This window comes from Nicotiana attenuata, unplaced genomic scaffold (genome assembly GCF_001879085.1).
Source record: "Nicotiana attenuata strain UT unplaced genomic scaffold, NIATTr2, whole genome shotgun sequence".
NCBI lineage: Eukaryota > Viridiplantae > Streptophyta > Magnoliopsida > Solanales > Solanaceae > Nicotiana > Nicotiana attenuata.
In genome coordinates this window covers 230,052-246,738 of record NW_017671752.1, presented here as the reverse complement: position 1 = coordinate 246,738, position 16,687 = coordinate 230,052, and the positions used below count along the sequence as shown (strand labels likewise).

The window sequence follows — 16,687 nt, the reverse complement described above, 5'->3', positions numbered from 1 at the left end:
GGGGGGCACACATGCAAACTACATATACACGCACGGGGACACGCATATACATACACTGACATAGAGAGAGAGAGACCTAAAACGTCATAGATTAGTCGCATAAAATAAAGAGGCATAGCTTACAATTGAAAGAAAATAGAAGGATTTTGAGCTCTCTGTTGATCCCCAACAACATATAAAGGCAAAAAAACAGTGACAGGTATGGTTTTCCATCATTTTCTCATACTTTTTACATGTCCACCATGGTTAAAATGATCATCAAGTTTGGGTAATTAACCTATTCATTCTAAAGCCTTCTGTGGCAACTCCTGTAGTTGGATCTCATACTTTGGCATTAAGAAAGGACTGCAGTAAACAGTAACTTCAAGCGTCGAACAGTTCTTGCTTAATCCCCGTGTGAAGCTGGCTCTCACACTTTGGCATTAAAAAAGGACTGCAACAAACAGTAATTTCAAGCGTTAACAGTTCTTGCTTAATTCCCACATGAAGCGGGTTCACATACTTTGACATTAAGAAAGGACTGCAGTAAACACATAGTTTCAAACAAGTTAACTAACAGAGACACATTTACATATTTCACAAGGCAGGTCAACAGTAAACAAGTAGACTGAAACACATTCAAAAATCAAAATAAATAGTGTTAGTAGATAAACTAACCGATGTTTTAAAGGAAATATACGATGAAGATGGGGGTGCAGGACATCTCATTTGTTAATCTTTTTATTTTTATTTTTGACAACGGTGGAACCCAGACTAACTTGCACGCACCTTAACTACCCCGTCAGGGTCTCCCACCAACATAGGTAGAGTAACTCAGCCCACCACCTAGCTTTTTTATCGTCTCTATTAGGATTCAAAACCTGGTTTTCGATGATTGTCACCCTATTCATTGACCGCCACGCCACGCCACACCCTTGAGAGCAAAAGAGGGTGCAGTAAATCTAGATATCACAATGCCTTCAGGTAGACCACTAACTAGGATTTTAAATTGAGATCTAGATGTAAGAATATAAACTTAAATATATAGTGATCAACTTTAGCTTCAGCTCCCCCTCATTTCCACTTCTCTAGATTTTCCCACTAGAACGACAGCTCTAAAATGTTGATAGAGTTGGATGTTATTATTTATTTACTTATTTTTTTGATAGCTGAGAAATCTCCGAGAGCCAGTGGCGTAGAGTTCTCTTTTTATTATTGAAATTTTTTATAAAAGGGGAGTTTTATTACCAAACTTAACTTTTCGAGAGAGAAATACTAAGAATTTAGCATACAATACGTTTTCAATTGCAGAAACTTGAAGGACAAAGTTTCTGCTAAGGTGCAATAACAAAAAATACCTACAGGTAGACTAGGAAATCCATAGCTGAAACCGTGGAGATAATGTTACAGAGGCATATAAGAATTGAACTCCTACTATCTATTTGAACTTTTTTTTAAATAAAGCGTCTCTTAAACAGTAATTCCTGGTTATAGGAAAAAATAACCACCTCCCAGATCAATCTTCTAAGAGAGTTTATGTAAAAAGCAATGATTTTCTTTACCTTCATTCCAGTGGGAGATCCCGGTTTAGCAGTAGTTGTACTTCCGAAGTTGAATCTGGGCTTCTTTTCAGCAGGTTTTAGTATTTGAAAGGAACACATTAATGTCTCATCTACGCTCATCATAGCACCAGCATTGTCAAACTCTCCACAATAATTAGGTGCAGAAAATATGGTTACAAGTTGCCGATTAGCAAAAAACTCATACCCATCCTCCACCACCTGTAACAACTTTCAAGGAATTAGGAGATTTAATCAAAGAATGAAAACAAGGAAGCCTTGTCTGAACCTCGTGATTGCCCCTTTCCAACCATAGACTATATTTCAATTAATTGACCACTGATTAACTGATTGAAAGCATAAATAAATACACTTAAATAGCGAAGAAAATTTTACAGCAGTGGGTTTAGACCTGGTGAGCACGGCAGATAAGATCCAAATCCTGCTTCTCAAGAAATTCCGTCACCTTATCTGCACCAAAAGTGTATGAAACTCCGCGGTCGTTCATTCCCCATCCCTGAACATCTTTACTAGGATCAGACCAAAGCAAATCGCAGAGCAAACCGGCATCCGGCACATCCGTCGGGCGCTGGAGATTTCTAATTTGGTCTAAATTGTTCAAATCGGGAGAGAGGCCTCCGTGCATACATAGAATTTTTTCATCTATTAAGGCGGCCACCGGCAAACAATTGAAGCAATCTGTGAAGATTTTCCATAATCTAACATTAAATCTTCTCTTACATTCGTCATAAAATCCATATATACGGTTTATGGAAGCACATTCGTGATTTCCCCTAAGCAAGAAAAAGTTTTCGGGATATTTTATCTTGTATGCAAGTAAAAGACATATAGTCTCTAGGCTCTGCTTGCCGCGATCAACATAATCCCCTAAAAATAAATAGTTGGATTGAGGAGGCAAACCACCATACTCAAAAAGCCGCAGAAGATCAGAATATTGACCATGAATGTCACCTGAAAGTCAGAACAGGATAAACTGTCAATTAAGTATTTTTGTGCACATCCGAAGACATGCTTTCCCTAGTCAGAAAACTGACTTAAGCATTTGTCAAAACAAAATTAACATTTCTGATAATAAGGAAAAAATAAAATAATAAGCCTTACTTCCTTTTTGGTGACACAAAAAGAAACAATTTGGAGCCAAATATTGTATTACATTGACTGCATGAAAAATATGAACCCAATAAATTCTGGAACCTAAAATCAAAACCATCCCTTTTTTCATGAGGAAGCTTTGAGATGTCATTGAAAAAACTGATGAACTGATTGCTTTCACCTAAATGCATAACGCCGAGGTCATACAAGTCCAGAACAACTAATACCTTGGATTAGTTACATTAATACATGATATTATAACCGGTATATATTTATTGGATGTTTTCAATTGATGCTTATTCCACATAAAAATTGGCACATATATACTCTACATATCATCAAATCATCAATAGCCATCATACAGTTAGTGGTAGCTTGGTCAACTTCTTGTATCTCTACAATCCACCAAATAGTTGGTAGCTCTGTTTGTACATCTCACATCAGTAGAACTAGCTCATTCTTGGAAATGATCAACCTAGTTTGCCTCGTCACGCTTTGCTGCAAATCCACAGAAACGGAATTGGAGTTGACTCCAGAATCACATCTTCTGTTCTTTGGCCAGAAATAAAATCTTAAGATTCTAAACACAGTTTAGGAAAAAGCATCAATAAACTGCATATGAACAGATCATCAAGATTTCATTTATGGCTTTTTACAAGCTAGGAGCAGCGCAACACGGGGCCCCAAAATCCTAGCTCCTAGGTGCTTGATCTAAAATAACACTAATAAGTTGCATAGAAGGCAATAAAACACCAACACATGTCTCACACTTCAAGCCACAGATTCAACTTGCCTTCGTATAAATCCGAAAAAATACACTAAAGACTAGCAAAAATTGAACATCACCGTGCTGTATTAGTTCGTGAATCTCATAATTGTATCTGAATTTGCGTAACATAACTTAAAATTGAGAAACAGGGTGCCGTAGAACTAAGCTGTGTCATGAGCTATTCTCCAGGCTTAAGTAACTCGATACTTCCTCCGTCCTAATTTATGGGGCACTCTTTCCTTTTAAATCTGTCGCAAAAAAGAATGTCACCTTTTCATATTTAGATACAATTTAACTCTAAAATTTCCATTTTACCATGATTTGTGGACACACAAATGTCTATGTCTTATTTTAGATCACAAATTTCAAAAGTCTTCCGTTCTTTCTTAAACTCCATGCTAAGCCAAACAGTGCCACATAAATTAGGACGGAGGGAGTATCTTTTTCCTAAGTCAAACTCGCTCATCTAGCTTCAAGATTGGACTTAGACTTCAAATGAGCTAACTCAATAACCTCAAGAGAGAGAGAGAGAGAGTGTCATATACTATACATAAATTTTTAAGGTACACGCATCTCCACTATGCATAATGATTTTGTAGGTTGAGATTAGAACTAAACCAAACTTGTACTTCCCATTTGACCTTTGCTTAGTCCTTGGTACTTCAAAGGAAATTCATGTAAGTAATAATTAAACAAGCTCATCAAAAGAGGGAAAACTAAAGGCTTAAGAGGCAAGCAAAAGAAGTGAGAAGAAAACTAGATTTCAGCAACTTGATGGTTGGAAATAAACAAAAAACAGCCCGCAGGTTGAAAGTTCATAGGACTCTCCAACTTGGTGCATTTTAATGAAATCTCTTACCATTTTTGTCGGAAAAAAAAAAAGAAATAACAAAACAACATATAAAGAGAAAAGCATAGATGTAGTGAGATAGTAAAATGCAACTAACGCTCAAGGTAGTCCCGATGAACATGGAGACATGAATAAAATGAATAAGTAAACAGGTTTTTTTCCTTCGTGCATCAGACAGTGCTATCAAAAGTGCGCTTAAGCTCTGAAGCTAAGCGCAAAACATGTTGAGCGCTTCGCCTCGCATAGTGGGCGCTTCTGTGTTGTTATTAAGGCTCTAAGGCAGATTTTTTCTCCGCCAGAGACCGTAATCCTGAGGAGACAACACTAAACAATTGATATTTCACTTTATCGTTAGTATTTTTCAATTTCTTTGTCCATATATTTGTTATTCATGCATAAAATTATTAGTCTTTCCTTCTTGGACATACATATTAGTAATTTTTCTCCATTTCTCTTCTCTTTATTAAAGCCCACACTTTATTTGCGCTTAAAGCCCCAACAGACTTTAGAACTTTTTTGCGCTTTTCGCCTTTGATAACGCTACCATCACATACTCATAAAAGCAACAAATGCCAAGCATATAATCCAAAATGATATAAGCCATTGACAATCGAGCACTTCATATCCAAATTAATTAGGGTCACTGATATGAATCCTGTTATTCAAGCCCATTTCATTCCAATACCAAACAGTTTCTCGTTAAGACAAAGTAGGGGCTCTCTACAACTAGAGGTCTCCAAATCTCGCACTTGTCTCAATGCATCCAAACAACGACCTCCGTCAAACAGCAGTCTTAGTGGAAGTGTAACAACAGAAGAAAATAGATTAATGCAACAAAAATCTATCTAGTGGCAGGGAAAGTACATTAGCTCAACAAAAGCCAAGGGAATCGTTCAAACAAGACAAAGCATCAGAACACAATATAGAATTTTCTCCAGCTATTGAAAAAGACAAGACTTCTACAAATTAGAAATCAACAAATTCTAAAAGCATGATTTACACCCGACTTCAAACACATCACAAAGGAAGCTAATTCTGAACAAACCATCAATAACTTATAGGTTTGTCATCTCAATACACAGTAAGAGCTAAAGTAATCAACAAACATGTACTATAAGCCCATGAAAACATAACTATAGACTCAGAGGCAGAACTAGCATTTCAACTTTATGGGTTTTGGATTTCATAATGACGATTAAGTGCTAATAGCTGGGTTCTAAATTTAATATTTATACCATATTTAATAAATTTCTTAACACAAATACACTGTTTGAGCAAAAACTACTGGGTTCGACTGAACCCGTATACAGGCCTAGCTCCGCCTCTGTATAGGCCACAAGCATAGTTATATAATATGAATACTCATTTGCCTTGACCTAATCGCATTAGACCACTGTAACATAGGTCTGACTACATCGCGCTGGTGGGAGGTAGCAGGTTAACACAAATACACTATTTGAGCAACAACTACTGGGTTCGGCTGAACCTGTATAGACCACAAGCATAGTTATATAATATGAATACTCATTTGCCTTGACCTACTAGCATTAGACCATTGTAACATAGGTTTGACTACATCTTGCTGGTGGGAGTAAGCAAGTACCCAATGGAACAGATTGGGTGCTCGCAAGCTGGCTGGCCCGGATACCACCGTCATAAAAAAAGGGTTTGAGTACATGTAAATCTTTCAAATTACACTAAATATTTAGGGAAAAATATCAATATCAGATACACACCATGTAACAAAGAACATAAAAAGTATCCAATCATAGCAACTATATACAAAAACCCCATCATCTAAAAAAGTCAACTTTACAAGAAAATGAAACCCAAACAGCTAAAAAGAACTAATTACCAATTAATCAAGAATTAACGGGAAAAAAAGATTGAAACTTTTACCACAAATCTTGATGGGTGCTTCAAGTTCCAATAAATTAGGCTGTTTCAAGAAAATCTCTTTAGAAATCAAACACAACTGTTTGATTTCAGCCTCTGTTAACACTACTTGTTTCCCTGGCTTACCCTTTACTTCAAGAAGCCGACTTATAATATCATCTAACACATTTTGGTCCATTTTTTTCAATTTTCACTAAAAAAAATTTTACCTACTGCAAATGGGGTTTGAGTTTTGAGGGCGTAGATGTGAGGGACTTGGTATAAGAAGATTATTTGAGTGATTGATTGATTCGCTATTTCGCTATTTCTTTTTTTTTTCTATATATGCGTGGTTGCGATTTGGAGAGGGGTCAAGTGTCGTTTCATTATGTATAGTGTGTCGTTTTGAAGAAGCTGAAACATTCTGTTCTTTTTGGTCAGACCATGATGAAAATTTAAACATGTCAAAAGTGAAAATTCTTTTCCAATGGAGGCGGCATTTTATTACTCATAAGTTTAACTGCAAGTAATTTTGTCGATGGAATACAGAATTTTTATACTATCAAGTGTATTTTTTACTATTACGAATCTTATCTTTCATTTAGGGTTATCTATATATATCGTTTAAGTAATTTAATAGTGTATATAAAATTTATATTATCAAAATAAAAAGATAGTCCGGTGCATTATGCAGGGGTTCGAGGAAGAGCCGGACCACAAGAAGAGGAATCATTATGATGAGATCTCTTCCTTCTTAACCAAAGAGCTAAAGCTCTTCTTTCTCGTGTAGTTTATCCATTTTATAAAAAAAATTCCAACTTAACCTACGAATGTGTGTTTTTTTTAATAAGTTTTATGCTTTAATAGTTCAACGAGTCAAGGAGATTTAATTACTCCTTCTCAAGCTTTTATTTCTTTTGTTAAACGATGTTTCGAGTCGTAAGTAAGAAATAAAAAAATTCTTTGATAAGGAACGTCTTTTAGTTTCGTAATTGTTGAGTGCATAAATTCGAATAATCAAACTAATAAGGTGATACCATTAATTACAAAAATTTTAATATTTACATCAAACTAATAATTAGAGATTGTTATAGGAAGACGTTGAGGGCTTGAGGCATCAAGGGTATGGTCAGCTTCATTTATCATTAACCAAGGAATCTAGTTCTACACATATAAATAGATATTCCGTGTTTCAATTTATATGACGGGATTTGAATTTTATGAGTCAAACTCGAGCTATATATATACATGTATATTGTGTTTGTATATATATGGGTATATATTATATGTATAGTTGTATTTAATTCGTAATAATTGTTTTAAGAAAAAAGATATAATAGGTACTACATATTAAGCCGCACATATTGCATAGAGGTCCGAGCGGTGTGTGCAGTCTTATCACGACCCACGAACAAGTGGACCAAGTGGTAGACTTTTATGTGGGAGCCCACTTGGACTGGGATCACCTAAATATCTCATTATCTACTACAGTTATTCTACACTTTCTATATCCTAGAAAAAATGAAAGATCTTTGATTGTACGGATAAGAATTATATTATCCATTTAGAAAATGGATAACCAATATTTAACTTTTATATTTGTAAAGCTTCAAATTGGGGATTTCTCAAGGTAGAGAGACTAAGAATTCTCCCAAAAGTCATCATATCCGCTGGTTAACCCGTTTTTTATCCGTATTAAATATGAGTCTGATCGGATAATTTATCCGTTTTTCATTACCCGTTTTCAACCCGAACCATATCCGACCTAACCCGCCTGTTTTCCACTCTTAATTGTACTAGAAAACTTAGGGGAGCAAATCATAAATAGCCTGATATATATAATTACTGGTAATTAAAAAATTTCAGCATTATATACTAGAGTTCGAAATATGTTGAAAGTTTATACGTAGGAGCTCGATAATCCAGCGATCATACTGGAACTTTCCATGTTTCAGCTAAAATAGTAGCTATTTTTTCAATGACTTTGCAAATGCTAACTATTTCGATTACCAATCCAAAAACTAGCTAGCCCAAGCTATTTTCACATAAAACTATAGACTTGGAATTCTACCAGAAAATTGCAAAATACCAAAACAAATTCTACATTAATAGGTCATCACTATAAATGGGATAAGTAAGATTCTATTACGACCCAAGTAGTTAACTGGTTAAGAAACCAAGCCTAATGGGCCTGTACATAAAGAAAGAAAAATATTTATTATAGTCGTTCTTAGGAATAATAACTGATATATATATATATATATATATACTTTTCGATTGTCGAATACAATTAGTCGCACCCGACCGGCCAGTTTTGTATTTTTCCCATAAAAAATGTAGCCCAAGAATATAGTTAACTTTATTGGACTAATAGTAAGCACCACAAGCCCAACTCTGGATCCAAGTGCGTTCTTGATCAAAATACCTTCTTTTTTTTTCCGAAGAATTAACCCAAATAACAATACACTCAATTACTTAACTTAAAAATAGCCAGTGAATATATAGTATATGTATAATTTTATGTATTATATGTGTAGACTTATGTATAATTTATGTATATGACTAGAAAAAATAAATAATTAATATGATCGGCTATTTTCGTAAAGATTCTTTTTTTTTAATGAGAACGCCAAATTATTGATGATATTCAGTCTATTTAACTGTGAAAATTGGGTGGGATGGTCATATGTTAGACAGCTTATTTGGGTTGACAATTAGGCAATCATTTGAATACTTCATACTTGACATCTCTATCACTATCAAGATTGACAAAAAACTATAGATTTCTTCAGGAGAATTTCATTATAATTTCTTTGGCTCTAAAACCATCTAATATTTTGAAGTGATTCTAATTCTAAACAATCAAAGCATCTGCTTTATTTGTTATTATTATTAGATGAGAATTGACAAAACATTATGAAAATGGCAAAATGAGAAAAACTAGAAACACTCAGAGCTCATCCAAAGCATTGCATTTTTTGAATAATTTTTCAGTTGAGTAGAAAGGTTTGAATGACTGATTCAATTGATATTACTTCGGTGTTTTAGCAAAAAAAAAAAAAAACGGAAAGGGAAAAGGGGGGAGGGGGGGAGGGGAAATTGCAACTTTTTATCTTCTTATTTGCTTAAGTACGATGGATAGTGTTATTCGGTACCATTATGAAAAAGTTTGTAATTTTATCTTTTTTCCTATCCGCCTAAGTTTTGGTGAGCATAATTACGTGGACTCGATGTTGATAGGAAGTACAGGTATCTGGTGAAACAATCGAGAAGGGTTGTAATTTTACTTCTTTCTTTCATCTAAGCGCATAAGCTTTGGTGAACACAATTATTCGATACCATTGCTTATGAAAAGTAGTAATCAACATGTACGTGATAAAATAATCAAGACGCGCGCAATTGTTGTTCTTAATACTTGTAACCTAAGTGCCTCTTACGCGTACTCATAAAGGCTTCTTGTCCCTCATTCAATTTTCAAACCTAATGAACACTTTTTTCCACAAAATCTCTGAATTTTTTTTAACGCCATGCATTAAAATGTCAACGAGACAGCATATTATTCTCACGCTGAATATTCCTAGAAATTGCCCCTTGTGAGGAAATTGAATCCCTCATTTCTCTATATATTTTGCTTGATTTATTCCCTTTCTCACCAAAACCAACTTATAATAAGCAACTCTAAACTCTTCGTTGTTACTTAAGTGGCGGATTCAGAATTTAAATACCGTGAATTTTGAGCTGATAGAGTGAGTTATACATATTTATCTATACTTGTTCTCGCATGTATAGCTAAAGGTCAACCCCGATACACTGAATCCAACCAATGAAGATCATAGCTTTTTCGTTGCTTATGTTCATTTTATTACCTAATGTTGTTATGGACAAGGTGAGTTTTGCTATGGAAAGTGCTGAGCCACCGAATCACGAGAAGAGAACGGGTCTAAGGCCTCCACCACCTCCTAGGTCTTACCCTCCTATCCATTGGAGGCGGGGGAGGTTCATCTCCCCAACGCCACCACAATCAGGATCTTAATGATCAGTGACGTACATAAGATTTTACGCGAGTGATGTCAATTTGTTGTCATTATATGACTTGTAATAAGGCCCAATTGGATGGTCTCACTCTCATTTTATAGCTTGACATGTGCTATTTCACTTGTTTAATACTGTTCAATCACTTTTCTAGTCACATTGAAGTATAAGCTTGATTTTGCAAATCCTGATTCTTGACCAATTAGAATGTTGCTGATTAAACAAGTTGTGTGGACAGATCACAGATGAATTGTAGAAGATATAAGAACAGACAGATAATTGTAAGATTTTAGATTTAGGGTGTGTTTGGTACGAAGAAAAACATTTTCGAAAAATGTTTTCTAATTTTTCCATGTTTGGTTGGCTTAAATGTTTTGAAAAACATTTTCTTCATGAATTTATTTTCTTCCAATTGGAGAGGAAAATGTTTTCCTTATCAAGAGTAAGGAAAACATTTTCCAAAACTCTTTTCCAACCTTCCCCCATTTTCCATTCCCACCAACCCACTCCCATACCCCTACCTATCCACCACCACCCCACCCCAACTTCACCCACCCCACCCTCGTCCCCCACCCCCACCCTAAATAGAAATATTGCTAATAGTACTTTCTTTTCATGTTATAGATAGAATATTTTTTTTCATTTCAACAAATGAATATTTTCTTTCACGATACCATTTTTTTTATTCATTTTAACAAAAAAGTAATTTCTCTTCATGATGTAGAAAAAGTATTTTCTTTTATTTCAACAAAATGAGTACTTTATTTTCATGTTGTGGAAATAGTACTTTCTTTTTCAACAAAAAAAAAGTATATTTTTAGTTATGGCATACAAATTTCAACGTTATATTTGCATAAAAAAGTAAAGCAGCACATTAGTTCCTTTGGGTTTGTGTGAATTTTTAGAAGAATAATTAAATTCTTGAAGAAAATAGAGTCATGAAAATATTGGGTATTTGGAGGGGGGGGGCGTGGGGGGGGGGGGGGGGGAAGCACATGAAACATAGGGACTTGGGGGAAGGGGAGTGAAGAGAGTAGCATAAAAAATTATTTTTCTAAAAAGTATTTTCTACTCTCTAACCAAACACTAGAAATATTTTCCGGAAAAAGGTTTTCACTCACCAACCAAACAATGAAAAATAAGTGATAAAATCACTCATTTTTCATAAAAACATTTTTCATGAAAAATATTTTCGTTCCTACCAAACACACCCTTAATATGACTACTTTTGCAGTACTACTGCTTACCGTTATTGCCTGGAGTGTACATGTGACTTAGTGATCAATAAAAGTGAATAAAAATTATAGGAGATTATAGTTTAAATTTTAGCAACAACAAAATATGTTAAGTGATTTTTATATTATCTATCTAAGTTTTGATGGCCAGAATTATTCTATATCTGTGCTAATACGTAAAAGACATAGATAAGTCGAAGTACGCAAAATCAGTGGACACTTGTCTTAAGGGTAAAAATAGCACGGGCTAGCCAGTTTTCGGACTGGTCATTAAAAAATAGCCACCGTTTGCAAAGTCATTAAAAAATAGCCACTATTTTGCTGTAACACGGAAAGTTCCAGCATAATATACTGGAGATCGGTGCACCTGTGTATGAACTTCCAGCATATTATGTTGGACCGGTATATTATACTGGAACTCCAATATATTATGCTGGAAGTCCAGTATGTTATACTGGATATGCTGGAACTCTAGTATAAGTTCCAGTATATTATACTGGAATATTTTTCGAATTTTGAACAGTGTTTTCGTTCAAATTTATCTTTATATGAAAAGTGACTAAATTTCGATTACTTTTGAAACTGTGGCTTGAATGACCGCTTGTAAACCTGACTATTTTTAAATTTCTTCCGTATTAAAAATATAGCCATCCTATAAGATGGTGCAGACAGTTTACCTTTGAATAATTGATTATGAAGTAATGAGTTGCAGAATGTATCATTGAAGAAAAATTTAGAAGTAATATTAATATTAAAAGGATTATTGGATCTTGAAAATGCCTTTTTTATGCCAGAAAGAAATTGGTGTGTTTAGAGATTATTCAGTCCCGAAATTTTAAACTAATAATCTTAAACTTTGGGACACTTTTAATTCGAAAAATTGAAATTCAAAACGTACTGACTAATTACTGAATAGCCGCCCTCCCTTATCATTTCTACCATTTTATTGGGGGACATATTGTTGACTTGATTTCAGCAACAAAGACTTTGAAACGAGTTAGGCAGAAAATTTTGAAGTCTTCGTTAGTCTACTTGTAAAACTTTTGTCCCACGCTGAGTGTTCCTAGAAATTGCCGCTTGTGAGGAAATTGAACCCCTTATTTATCTATATATATTTTGCTCATTTATTCACTATCTCACCAAAACCAAGTTATAAGCAAAAGCAACTCTAAACTCTCACTGCTTCTTTAATTGTTGGATCGTCTTATTACTAAAGTGACGGATTCAAAATTTAGATGTCTTAAATTTTTGAGTTGATTGAGTGGGTTTTATGTATTTAACTTTACTATACGTATTCTCGCACGTATATATACCGTTAAACCCCGATACACTAAATCCAACCGATGAAGATCGTAGTATTTTCGTTGTTTATGTTCATTTTATTACCTATTGTTGCCATGGACAAGGTGAGTTCTGCTATGGAAAGTGCTGAGTGTTGCTCCCAAACGCACACGCAAGTATACGTGATCGACAAGTAATATAGGATTGTAAGTCCAGATATCGTACCCACAGGGACTTGTGATTAACTATTAACTAAATTAGACTATCCTAATTTTCTAAACAAGAATTAAACCGAGAAGTATTTGGTTCTAAACTAATTAAATAAAGAATATAAATAATGAACTTTTAACAGGGAGAAAGAGTAGATATTTATGATATCAATGTAATGAAAACGATCTAGGGTTATGGGCTATCTAACATTCCTATTGTATTCTTCAATTGAATTTATCTAGTTTATTGGTTGACAGAGTTAATATTGCTTGTAGCCTTCTCCCGAAGTACCACTCGCCTATTCAAGCTAACCTAACGCCTATATTCCTATGGAATTAGGATTAACAAGAATGCATTTACAATTCCCGTATAGTAACCAAGCAAGGCGATTAGGTATATTCCTATCCTAACCGCAAATCCGCTCCCCCTAAGAGTTAAGATCTTGCTCTACTCAATCTTATATGCAATCTATAATTCCCTCTCCCGAGTTCAATCCTAAATTCGTAGATAGTATTCAATTGGTGATCAAGCAATCAAATAATTAAGCGCAAGATTGAATAAATAAACCAATATGATAAACTAAGAAATCAAAATCAATATCCGAATAATAATAGTCATGAAAGAACCACAACCCTAGAACGTGAAGTTTAGCTCCACATAGACATGGTAGCAAAACAACAAATCATACAAAAAAACATAAAAAGACTAAGTTGGTGGAAGAAAAGATGAAACCCGGCCTCCACGGCGGCTCTGTGCTCTTCCTTGGTCAAAAATTGCTCTAAAAAACGTTCTCCTATGTATATATACCAAGTAGGGTTGGGCCCAAACAATTATACCTTCTCCAATGTGAAAAAGGACACTTTTTCCGGGTGAGACGCGCGACTTCGCACGCCCTTCGCGCCCTCTTTCTGCCTCGGCTTGTAATACGCGCGAACTATGTGCGACTTCGCGCGTCTGCTCGTTTATCACCCTGTTCCATTCCGAATTTGGCAAAACGCGAAACATGAAAGTTGTAGCCCTTTGAGTTACCTTTCCAACAATATATTGTGGAGCAGAAATGGAGTTCTGAGCAAAACGTTATGTGTATTTTACTAGACAGTGCGCAATCTGCCTACTGAAGTCTTCGTTTGCTCTAACTATCATCCGTTGACCCCCCAACGCGATCCCGGCTCGTATCCTTGGGCTTTTACTCATACTTCAAAGCTCCAAATCACTTGAATTCATTCCATAACATCTACATAGCTCGGAATCACTCCTACAAGGCATATAACACACAGTTAGTGCAGGACACTAGCGATTAAAGCGCAAACTCAATTAAAGTGCAGTAAATTAGAGTGTAATAAGCGACTAAAATACACAATTATAGCCTATCATCAACACCCCACACTTAAACCATTGCTCGTCCTCGAGCAATCAAACTACATCAAACTACACTTTATAAAGACACGACCTTTTTAAACAATTCTCCTAACTTATCACACCAAGAATATTTAAAATAGACTAAGCACAAGAGTGTAACATCTTCACCTCAAGATTTGACTCACAAGTACCACGCATTATTCGCAACTCACCCACTTACTCTAACATAGAGGTCAATGACATTACCTTTCCTTCATGAATCAAGTGCCCTCACACAACCAACGAGAGTAGTCCCACACAATAAAATTTAAGAACACTTAGGAACTCAAGATAAAAAGAATTCACTCACTCTCAGAAATAACATTCACATGCCACAAAAGATGCACCATAGGCTTGCCCGTAGTGTACTACTCTACTAATCGACCTCATTCAGTCTAGGATCAAGTAGGACTTTATTTGGTTGTAATGTAGGCGGAGGGACGGGTAGGATACATTTAGATATAAGAGTGACTACACCTCCCTAAGCACTTTACTACATATACTTTAACATTCAAAACTCCATACTTATGTCAAACCATAACTCCACCTTCACATCAATATATATTAACTCCCCACTTCTTTAAGCACAATTACATCAAGAGTCACCACTATCAAATATTTTCACAGCAGTACAACTATCTTTTTTTTTCCTTTTTCAATTCAAGTGGCTCTTACTTTTTTCAAAACAGTGCACCTTTCTCCTTGTTTCATTAGTTCCACTCAAAAGCCAAACCAACCACCCCACACTTTACTTTTACAAAGTTCATAACAATTCAAGTGCTCATGAGAGGTGAAAAGGTTCAAATAGATGGTTAATTCAAACAAATGAGTAAGGCTTGTAATGTGGTTGCCAAAGAAACATGATTACATGCTCAAAGGGGTTAACTATGATATATAACAATTAGGCGGGTAAAATATTTATATGGCTCAACAAAGAAACGCCTATATCACTTCCAAGACTGAACAAAACTACTATTTCGCTTTGCAAACACACGGGGCAAGTTCTAGACATCGAATGCAATGGCCAGAATAATACAAAACCTTACACACACATGGCACATAACTCACTCAGGATTGGACTCATCAAGACACTCTAGTCAAAGAAGTAAAGCAAAGTTAAGATCATACAATTTAAGGTACTTATACAAGAGTAAAAAATTGAGCCTAAGCGTCACAACTAAAGTACTCACTATTCTCAAGGCATGACAAAGTTAGAAGATATTGATTCAATTCAATTCACATCACCATGGCTTCTCTTCCTAAAAAAAAAACTACCTACACACGGTTCAAACAAAACCCTTGGAAAAGAACCGCGGCACAAAGAAAAACCAAGGGGGAATTGCTACACTATCTACAAAGAAAATCTTTTTGTCCTTTCTCTTTAGACTTACATCCCTCAAGAAAACTGTCTAGGAGATCCATCGTCGGGAAAAGTTTAATTTTTTATTTTTTTTTCGTTTTTCTAAAAAAAATATTCAATTAAACTAACACAACTAAAATAGCATAGAAAGTCACTCAGACAATCTCCTCACCCCACACTTAAAATTGTGCAATATCCTCAATGCACACTAAAAATAATAAGAGGGTAAAAGAGACTCCCTGGTAGGCCAAAGGCGAAGAATTAGCAGCTCACGGGATACTCAGACTTCTCCCAGGTATGATCCCTTGTGCGGGTACCTCACGCAAAGTTTCAACCACCTGCTCGCTTTTGCACATGCCTATTAGCTTTGATTCCATGCTCCTACTCCTACAAAATACAAAAATAATACTACAGAAAAAAATATTAACACAATAAAATAAACAAAAAGAAAAAAAATAGAATTGGGTTGCCTCCCAAAAAGCGCTTGATTTAACGTCGCGGCACGACGCCAACACTTTCATCACTTTTCCTTCCACTTTGAGGATATAAATTGCGCCCCCAATTTTGCATCAACTTTTGTATCACGTTCCTGGGGCGGTGGTGTGAAAATAAAGGAACCAAGTAATAGATATCGCATCTTGCACTTCTTGGCCCTTAAGTGAGGAATGTCGTTTTTTGTCTCCTTGATGTGGCAAATTTCAAAATATAAATACTTTGTTCCTCATCTATTGAATCCTCCATATGCTTGAATGGATCAATTTCCATGTCACCAACCAAACACAATGTTGAAAAGTGTTTAGAATGAGATCCAATATGCTCAAACTCCAAAATTGCATTATTTTTGACATCCTCAATTTCGCACTCTTCAACCTCGGCAACATCAACAAAAGCATGGTCTAATGATTGGTATTCTCGTTTTAGCTCCTCAATTTGGCCTAGAAGATCTTTTTCAGCTTCACACAACTCATCACTAAATTGTTGGGCGTTACACGCATTAACTTTTGCACTCAATTGAGCCTCTAAGTC

General features: G+C 35.4%; 1 protein-coding gene across 1 annotated transcript; it reads right to left on the bottom strand.

Moving 5' to 3' along the window:
• Positions 1-73: 73 nt before the first annotated feature.
• On the bottom strand, positions 74-6,516 carry LOC109210021 (serine/threonine-protein phosphatase PP1 isozyme 2-like). The gene is made up of 4 exons (XM_019373393.1): positions 6,170-6,516; positions 1,951-2,510; positions 1,542-1,760; positions 74-433 (listed from the first exon to the last, which is right to left on the bottom strand). The coding sequence occupies exons 1-4, from the start codon at positions 6,342-6,344 to the stop codon at positions 410-412; spliced, it is 978 nt and encodes a 325-aa protein (XP_019228938.1). The 5' UTR covers positions 6,345-6,516; the 3' UTR covers positions 74-409.
• Positions 6,517-16,687: the final 10,171 nt, after the last annotated feature.

What these genes read in the sequence shown, in the direction of transcription:
- LOC109210021 (XM_019373393.1), bottom strand. Translation starts at nt 6,344, where the DNA reads ATGGACCAAAATGTGTTAGATGATATTATAAGTCGGCTTCTTGAAGTA. An exon ending in AGCACCCATCAAGATTTGTG is followed by an intron (nt 2,511 to 6,169) that starts GTAAAAGTTTCA and finishes TCTGACTTTCAG; the next exon opens with GTGACATTCATGGTCAATAT. An exon ending in GATCTCCCACTGGAATGAAG is followed by an intron (nt 434 to 1,541) that starts GTAAAGAAAATC and finishes TGTTTGTTGCAG; the next exon opens with TCCTTTTTTAATGCCAAAGT.